The sequence below is a fragment of the Lolium rigidum genome, chromosome 5 (assembly GCF_022539505.1).
Source record: "Lolium rigidum isolate FL_2022 chromosome 5, APGP_CSIRO_Lrig_0.1, whole genome shotgun sequence".
NCBI lineage: Eukaryota > Viridiplantae > Streptophyta > Magnoliopsida > Poales > Poaceae > Lolium > Lolium rigidum.
Genome location: NC_061512.1, coordinates 40,711,869 through 40,721,043, shown reverse-complemented (window position 1 = coordinate 40,721,043; position 9,175 = coordinate 40,711,869). Strand labels below are relative to the sequence as shown.

Below are 9,175 nucleotides of genomic sequence, written 5' to 3'. Positions count from 1 at the left end.
AGCTTCCAATGTTTTTATGTTTAGTACTTGTTAGTATAGTAGTGTTTTGACATATATAGAAAGAGTTTGGAAATTGTGCATTCTCTTCATGTTAATGGAATCTTCGGCATTTTTCCTGCTGCCACTAGAGAAATATTTACGTAAGGTTTTCAATCTTGCAAGGCTGTAGTCAATCTAGCAGAAACCTGGAAACCCAAAAGTCAAAACCTGCTGTCAAATATTCTCTTGCAGTTTCTTCACAAAAGAAGATGCTGAATTTGTATATAAAAAAATGAATAGATCCCATTCTAGAAGAAAACGGTAAAAAAAATGTCAATATGTTCAACTACAAGGCTCATTTCATTTTTGTGCAGTGTCTACAGAACAGAAGATAAAAAGCAAGTATCAGAAACATGTATCAGACATTAGTTTGCTTTGCTACATACTGCTACTGATTAGAGGGCTTATTCTGGTCTGCAATTCTCATCGGAGTGTGGTGAGACAAGGCGAGGCCGCCCAGCCCATGCATAGCACTCTCCAGCACACGAGGAATGGAGATCCAGAATCGGCCACTTCTGGCAACGACACAGTTGAAGCATCCATTTCCTAAGCAGCAAATAACCATTGCTACCTCTAACGAGAACCTACGAACTGCTGAACCCACCTCCATCTAAGACCCGCAGTCCCAATCTGACAGTTCTACTCAGAGGTAGGAATATCAGTTTATTTATTGTTCATCTAATCCTCCCCATCCTCATCTCCTTCACCACACGCTGTTGCCAAGTTCAGACACCTTCCAGCCATCTCAATGGTCTCCTTTTAGCCACTGCCTCCTGTCCCCGCAAATCATGATCACGAGCCCATGGTGTACTTTCCTCAGTACTCTATATGAACTATGTTAGAGAATGTGTAACCAACGAATTTTTCACAGAAAAGTTGTCTCCTTTGTATCATTTCCTGTGATAACCAAATCTTTACATCAGACTCTACAGAGCTCCTCTTGGTCCTAACCAAAATTCAGTTTCTAAGCTAGTAGCTAAGTACAAAGAGCAAATTGATGGCTGGATTCCATTGATGGCGCCATGTAGCTAGCACTGCAGCTGCGGCAGTGCCCCGCAATGGAGCTCAAGAACGCCCTCTCAACCTCCTCGGAGGCCTCTCTCCTGACCAGGCACAAGACGTAATCCATCACTGTGGCGTCGCAGGGCAGCGTGATCCTGCCTCCATCCCTGCCGCTAGCGAAGCCAAACTCCTCTTCGGACATCCTCAGGAGCTCAGCGAAGACCATCGTCCCGAGGTACACCAGAGGGACCTCGAACCGTGCTCCGTCGGCGGTGTACACCACGCAGTGGCCCTCATCGGCAACCACAGATGACGTTGTGCTGCAGCATTCATCGTCGTTCATGTCCGATGCCTGCCGGCGGCAGGCACCGGCGGCAGACAACAACATCTGCTGGCACTTCTTGGCCAGCTGAGCAAGCTTCTTTGGATGGATCATGGTTGAGTCTGATGTGTTCCTTGTTGGCTAAATTTTACTCTGGCTCTGAAAGTCTGAAGATGTATTGTAGATGGTGATGTTGCTTGCAGATGGGATGAAGAGTTTTGTGTTGAGCAGGGCATGGATTTATAGTAGAAGTAACAGGGAGAGAGGGCTCAGGGCAGTGCATATGCGTGAAGGTTGTGTGTAGCTATCAGCAAGAGCGGTGGGCAGGAGACAAAGCCATGAGTGCTCTGCATGCAATGTTGTTGCAACTAGCTGCAGATAACGTGATGAATAATTTTGATGAGATTTTCAAGCACCATACATGTCTGAAATGTGCTTGTGGCTAGAGATCCCCATGGGGTCCACGTGCCATTTCCTCAGCAAACCGATCACCATGGCTGTGCAGGCCAGACGCTCAGCTCAAACTCCGGCACTTGCCAAACACTTGGCCCCAGTAGAATCTGCTCCAGATCAGATCACAGCACCTCCAAAACCGCAGCACGACACGTATCGTGCCCGTGGGATTGTCTCCTGCCCAACCATCACACTCCAGTAATTGGACCTCTGCTTTACCCTTGAGCTATAAATCCATGGCTATGTGCTCTCCAAACACCACCACTTCAACGACTGACAAAGGCATTCAAATCTCCAAGTCGCGGAAGAATATCTCCCATTTCCAGGAACACAAGAAGCCAACATGATGAGTGCCAAGACACTCGCTCAGTTAGCTAAGAAATGGCACAGGGTGGTGGCCATAGGAAGGAAGAGGCTCACCTGGATGTCATCAATGTCGGCAGAAGAAACCGAAGGGTCGTGTGGCACATCGTACTCGTCGGTGGCTGGCAAGGGCCACTGCGTTGTGTACACGACTGACGGCATGCGGTTTGATGTGCCACTGGCGCTCCTAGGCATGACGGTCTTCAGTGATCTCCTGCGGATGTCCCAAGAGGAGTTCGGCTTCGCAGGCACCGATGGTGGCAGAATCACGCTGCCCTGCGATGCCTCAGTGATGGAGTACGCCATTTCCATGCTCAGGAGAAGCGCGTCCGCGGAGATGGAGGCCACGTTCCTCAGCTCCATGGCGATGTCATGCCACTATCATGCCGAGCCTCATCTGGGAGTTAGCCAGCACTTTGGTGTCTGCAGCTTCTGATTACAAACCAACCACGGAGATATAGAAAAATTAGAAAACAGGAAATTGTTTATGTGAAGCATTTTGATCTTGCAAGCAAGGAAATTGTTTATGTTAGACATTGTTCTTTCAATGTATATAATAACTTTTTGAGAGATAAATGATCGATCAGAGATTTTTTAGGACCTAAGCAGTACGCGTTGACAAATTTCTTCTGTGTAGTTATATGGCCTCAGTCAGACACAAATGTTACAAAGAAACGTAGAGGTTGGCAGGAAAATCTTCACACATGGAGAAGGGACTAAGGGAGCTGACCTGTAGGATATTACCGCATTTTGTTCAACTATAGATAAAACCGTCGAATTATACTCGGGTCGGAATTGGCAAACCTGCAGATGTTCAGAAACAGGTTTGTCACACAACATGAGCTCATCAAGACGTGCTTTGCAAATAAAATTTGACACCTCTAGTTATGTTCGTGTCATGGATATCCAAGTATGCATCAGGTCAGGCCAGGTTTCCAGTCATAAACTAATAAATAAGCTTTGCATTGCAACTCACATCGCAGCATGATCCTCAAATGCCCAGCTAAATGCAAAGAAGATACCAGAAAATGGTAGGCATGTGCACTGCTAGAGACCATGCAGACCATAGGTGGAACAATGAGATATGAATCTGCCTAGCAACTTGCCAGATCTGCAGCAATCAAAGCATTGTTGACCAACAAGCACGTAAAATGCAGTTGCAGCTGTAAGTGCAAAGTACACACCCGAAAGCAGTGAATTCTGCAGATACTCAGGAAAGGCTCCATCATATGCATTGTCCCCTAACACACTAGCTCTTCACCTCACCCGAGGGCAATCACATCATTTCTGCAAAAGTGTATGAATACCGCAATATCTTCTAATCTCTTCATACAGGAGGCAGAACTGGAACACCGCCATAAAGAAATTGGATATACTGGTTATGTACCTGTCAATCTGTCATGGAGATGCAAGTAACAAATGACCCTGCATTGCAACTTGGATTACTGCAGTACTGGCCCCCACAAAATGTACTGAATTGAACCAATGACAGCCCTGTAGAGATGGAATCGATGCCATGCCCTGAAGCCCCAGGACTGGACTTTCTGGCTGAACCTGGTGACCCGATCCTTAGCAACTAGTTGTGGGCCCATAGGAAAATGCAGAGAATATACAAGGGAATGGCTGACACATGCGATGCTAGAAATCATGCAGACCATGAGATATGGAGCTGTCAAGCAACTTGCTAGATTAGAAGCAATCAAAGCACTGCTAAACCAGCCAACAATCACCTAGCATGCAGCTGCAGCTGTAAGTGCAAAGTACATAACCAAAAGCAGTGACGCAAACTCTGCATCTACTCAGCAAAGGCTCCTGGCCATCATATGCAGTGTTTCCCTGTGACGCTGCCTCTTCACCTCACCTGATTGCAATCAGCTGGTTGCTGCAAAGTACAAAGACAGGGTCATCGAACCATTCAGAAACTATTGCTTTTGAAACTAGCTAACTAGCTTACCTCGCAATCCCATGATAAAGGACACCGAACCAAATGGAACAGATCCATAAAAGCTGGACGCTAGATGGTTGCATAAATGCTTCTACCAATTTAACATCAAGGACCGTACCATGCATCTGATTGCCTAGCCACTAGTCCACTACCTTTGCCTCTACAGAGCAAGCCATGGCCCAGCAAAATCTGATCTGAATCTGGCTGCCTCCCTTCAGAGCCAACATTGCATGTGCATTGTCCCCTGTCAACTGCTAGTAAGGCTCATATCTCGCTGGCTATATATTCATGAGCTAAGACAACCATCACTTCATCAACAAACTCACAGACCAAGCATCTCTGAGCAAAATACCTGAGAACCAAGAACACCCAGCCATGGCCGTGATCCATCCCAAGAGGCTTGCTCAGTTGGTGAGAAAGTGGCAAAGGGTCAAGACAGCATCTATAGATGACGAAGCATGCTGCACAACATCGCCAGTCGCAGATAAAGGTCACTGTGCCATGTACACAGCCGATGGGAGGCGGTTCGAGGTCCCGCTGGCGTACCTCGGCACGACAGTCTTCGGCGAGCTGCTAAGGATGTCCCAGGAGGAGTTTGGGTTCACATGCGACAGCGGGATCATACTGCCCTTCGATGCAGCGGTGATGGAATATGTTATGTGCTTGCTTAGAAGAAATGCATCGGAGGAAGTAGAGAAGGCGTTCCTGAGCTCTGTAGTGATGCCTTGCCAATATTCAAACTGTACGGTGCCACATGTAGCGATGCACCAGCAGCTTGCAGTTTGTACTTCCTGAATATATGCAGAGTTTACCCCTCAGTGTTCTCCATTCTGCATGTCAGTACAATGTAATATAGTTTAACAGTGGAAATTACATATTAGCGTACCAGCTTGTTGCATCTTAGGTAGTCCCCTTAATTACAACTATATAAGCAATGTAGCATTGGGCCATAGGGTCTCTGAAAGCTATTTACTTCAACCTCGAGCTTCAAATGTCTAGCTCACAGAAGTTAACACCTAACAAGCAATGCTACTATTAAGAGAATCAAAGATGTGAGATTATTATCTGCTACATAAACCACAAAGCTGTATTTATTTATTTATTTATTGATGAAGTGATAGTTGCAAGAAAATTAATAGCCACCAAAACTCTTCAATTGTTTCATGATGTATAATATATGCAGTTCTCTCAGATAATAAATATTATAGAAGCAAATTTTCTGAAATTACTGAGGGTGTTCTTGTTCAAAATAAAAAAATGGTCACTAGTCATAAGACTTATCAGCAGACGTATCTTATATTTTTGCATAAAATCCAAAAATGGAAGCGAAATTAGCAGTACAAGCTGCAGGGGGTTATGTCTAACTGTTACAGATAAACTGAATATCCTAAGACTTCACAAAGGCAGTAGGCCTGAAAATGCCCAAAGGGAAGTGTGCAACATAAGACTAGTCCATACCTGTCAAACATGACTTTCGGCTAAATTTACAGGACCCATGGTTTGCAAGCTTGCAGCTGTTTGTAGACCCTCAGGAAAGTGCGGAGAAGGCGCTGAGAAATGGATGGCGCGTAGAAGCCAGGTAGGACATTAGTTATGAGTTATGAAATGTTCAGCAAGTTGCTCATGTTGAATCAATCAATGTTGACCCTCCCCTCCAAACCCAATCAAAATGCTAATAATTTGCATTGAAGCGCAAACCACTCCAACTGATTGCAATCCCAGTGTTGATGAAATGCAAAGTACAAAACTAAGATCCACTGATCATTAAGAAATGATTACTCTTGCAACCAAACATAAGTACATAATCCTTTACAGTTAGCCATCAATAAAAGGCTGGACCCAAGAGGCCTGCACAAGGGTTGTCTGCCAATATCTCATTACACAATGTCCGAAGGATGTTTGAATGGGGTCCTCGTGCTACTTATGCACGAAACGTGCCACTATGGCAGTACCCATCATGCAACAAACATTTGGCCCTACAGAAATATCTGTACCCAATTGTTTCCTTGATCTGCTTGCGGTATGGCACAAACAAACCTCGTGACCTTGCTCCCTTACCCAACCATCGACAGCACTTGACATGGCTCGTGTCTTCAGCTACAAATTCTTGGTTCGGTGGCCTCAAAACACCATTGCCTCATCCACAAACAAAGCATTTGCAACTCAGCTAGAATCTCCAACTCTCAGAAAAAAGAACCGACCATGATCAATGCCAAGAGAATCGCTCCACTAGCAACGAAGTGGCAGAGGGTGGCAGTTCTCACGAGGAAGTGGCTTGACCAGGGCGACGACAACAGCAGCCAAAGGGTGCTCAACAGCAGTGGCAGGAAAGGACCACTGCGTCATGTACACCCCTGATGGGAGAAGGTTCAAGGTGCCATTGGCATATCTCGGCACAGTGGTCTTCAGTGAGCTTCTGCGGATGTCCCAAGAGCTGTTTGGCTTCACAAGCAGAGAAGACAGGATCAAGATGCCATGCGATGCCGTGGTGATGGGAGTACGTCATGTCCTTGCTCAGGAGAAGTGCCACCACGGAGACAGAGGCGGCGTTTCTCAACTCTATGGTGATGCCACCCTACTATGCAGCTCCACCTGTGGGAGTTAGCCAGCATGTTATTGTCTGCAGTTGCTAATTGCCATCCTGTTTTGTACCTTTGTATGTAAAGTAACTCGATGTAGGAAATAGGAAATAGGATGTTCTATGCAAAGCATTTGTCTTTCAATAGATTAAGTAATCAAGAGAAATGGTTAGAACCATCATTCCTCCAATTTATATGTATCAGCAGAGATAGATGATCCGTCACATTTAGGACTCGAACAGGACAAGTTAATAAATTTTCCAGCACAGTTACGTAAATTGGCCTCAGATCCAAAAATTTACAAAGAAACGTTTAGGTTGGCAAGAGAATTGTTCATGAATGAGCTTAAAATACTGTCAAACCATACATCCCCACTCTCATAAACCCGTCCAAATGGATTTACGAATAGAATGCGTACAAAATTGAGCTTTTTGTGAGGAGCCTATGAGGGGGGTAGCTAGGACTATGATATCGATTATTTTCATTCGAGTATCTACTAGAAATGGATTGTCAGGCATTTCATTAAGTTCCTTTTGATGCACTCAATATTCAGACCCATGACACTGCATGAGCTCAATACTAGTGTTTCACAAATCAAATTTCAGGCATTTCATTCAGTTCCTTTTGATGCATTCAATATTCAGACCCATGGCACTGCATGAGTTCAATGCTAGTGTTTGACAAATCAAATTTGATACAAGTAGCAATGCACATGCCATGGGTAGCCAAGCGAAATACCAGTTGCTAGACTTGCAACAGTCAAAGCACTACTAAACCAACGAACACCTTGCTAACGTTTCTCAGTTGAGACTCAAGGCAATCGTATCTCTTTCCAAATATAGCAGAGAGCTGCTAAGTTCAGTAAACGGGGCTGGAATTTAATTTACTACAAGATCAGACGAGAAATAAACCAAACCCAAGAAAAGAGATTCATATCGTGCTTGGTTGCAGTTCGAGTTAAAAAATGGTGATATTATTATGTAATCGAGGTTTAAGCCCTGTCTTTTCTTCTTTCGTCAGTGCTTGATAATTTCGCTTACATAAGTGCAGCTTCCAAATTCCTCATTATCTGTTTTTCCAAATTTTGCATTTTAGAATTTATCAATGAAACCAACTGACCAACTAGAAGGTTGAATCTTTTATGACGAGAAAACTTGCTGAATCTTATCAAGTTAATACCCAAAAGTATGGCATATTACTTCATAGGTCAAGGCAGTTTACATAAAACTTCTAGCCCTTGACAGATTAAACAAAAATGATACGTAGTAGATTACTTGGATCGACACAGCGGTTATAGCAGTTGGGAGGCAAGGCAGCACTTTCAATATCGAATGCACTACAAAAGTTATGTAACCTACTGATGAATGTTGTTGTACGGGAGAGCAGCGTTTTGGCTCTTGGGTGCATATGCCCTCTTTATTTAAAATGTCAAAAAAATTGAAACAAAAATTCTATGCGTATATCTCCATAGCCTACGTGCGCACAAAGTCATTTCATGAAAAACATACATTTTGTATGCCCTGTGTCTGCAAACGGATATACAAGCTAAAGTGAATTTTTTTGGTATAAAACCTTGCAAAAAAAAGACGAAAAACAACTGATTTTTCAAACGTGGAAAAATGGTGTTTTGATAAGAAAGTTACTGCAACGTGGTGCCTGGGTAAAAACATTTGCAAAGAAACCTCAACGTTTAAGAGAAAGTTGCAAGCTGCCGTCATGTATAATAACATCAAATCCTTTTTTCCCAAGGAAGTTGAGGTAGGCGAGCTGCCGTCATGTAATAAAAGTAAAAATATTAAGAGCAATACATCAAGTGCCTGATCTAGTGCCACCGCCATGGATAAGCAGGCATGGGTCGAACTCGGTCGGAGGAGAATGTTTTCTACTGGTTCTAGTTGCCGAGCTTGTTCCAGTTGTCCTTTCTGCCGCTGCAGTAGACCTTGTTAACGACACAATAGCAGTGGAACATTCCTTCATAGTCGCTTCCGCCACTGCAGAGCCCGTTCCCGTCATAGTTGCCACAGCCGAGGGCTCCTTCTCCCACCGTAGTTGCCGCCGCAGCAGCAGCAGCAGAGCTCGTTCTCCCAACGTGCCATCGAGCTCCCATTCCTTACGCTGCTGCGGCCGCCGTCGCTATTTGTTTCCGGTTCAGGTCTCCGTCTCTTGATTAGCTTGCATACGGAAAGAAAACGGGACCTCCGGTGGCCCGTAAATATCTGCAGGAGTTTCACCCTCAAACCGGGAGAGAGAAAATTAGGAAACGGCTAACGAAGTGCCATTTTGGGGTTTCAACGGATTTTTTTTTTTTTTTTGAGTTCCCGATATGTTGTAAACATCAACTCAAGTACTCATAAGGTAGGGAAGATTGGCTAATGACTGGGAAGAAAGTTAGTGGCGATAGATAGAGAATCTAGATGGTAGGGATAGCAACTAGAAGGGAAAGAGTTTGTTTCTTACTTGCATCCTTAGTCC

General features: G+C 44.5%; 3 protein-coding genes across 3 annotated transcripts; 2 read left to right on the top strand and 1 right to left on the bottom strand.

Moving 5' to 3' along the window:
- Positions 1 to 845: 845 nt before the first annotated feature.
- LOC124653932 (auxin-responsive protein SAUR36-like) lies at positions 846 to 1,883 on the bottom strand. The gene has a single exon (XM_047192990.1). The coding sequence runs from the start codon at positions 1,475 to 1,477 to the stop codon at positions 1,016 to 1,018; it is 462 nt and encodes a 153-aa protein (XP_047048946.1). The 5' UTR covers positions 1,478 to 1,883; the 3' UTR covers positions 846 to 1,015.
- Positions 1,884 to 2,089: 206 nt separating this feature from the next.
- On the top strand, positions 2,090 to 2,615 carry LOC124655882 (auxin-responsive protein SAUR36-like). The gene has a single exon (XM_047194711.1). The coding sequence runs from the start codon at positions 2,160 to 2,162 to the stop codon at positions 2,613 to 2,615; it is 456 nt and encodes a 151-aa protein (XP_047050667.1). The 5' UTR covers positions 2,090 to 2,159.
- A 1,884-nt stretch (positions 2,616 to 4,499) lies between these two features.
- On the top strand, positions 4,500 to 4,919 carry LOC124655265 (auxin-responsive protein SAUR36-like). Its single transcript, XM_047194188.1, has one exon. The coding sequence runs from the start codon at positions 4,500 to 4,502 to the stop codon at positions 4,917 to 4,919; it is 420 nt and encodes a 139-aa protein (XP_047050144.1).
- The last annotated feature ends 4,256 nt before the right edge of the window (positions 4,920 to 9,175 follow it).

Bases quoted from the DNA above. Each gene is read 5' to 3' on its own strand.
- LOC124655265 (XM_047194188.1), top strand. From the start codon at position 4,500: ATGGCCGTGATCCATCCCAAGAGGCTTGCTCAGTTGGTGAGAAAGTGG.
- LOC124653932 (XM_047192990.1), bottom strand. From the start codon at position 1,477: ATGATCCATCCAAAGAAGCTTGCTCAGCTGGCCAAGAAGTGCCAGCAG.
- LOC124655882 (XM_047194711.1), top strand. From the start codon at position 2,160: ATGATGAGTGCCAAGACACTCGCTCAGTTAGCTAAGAAATGGCACAGG.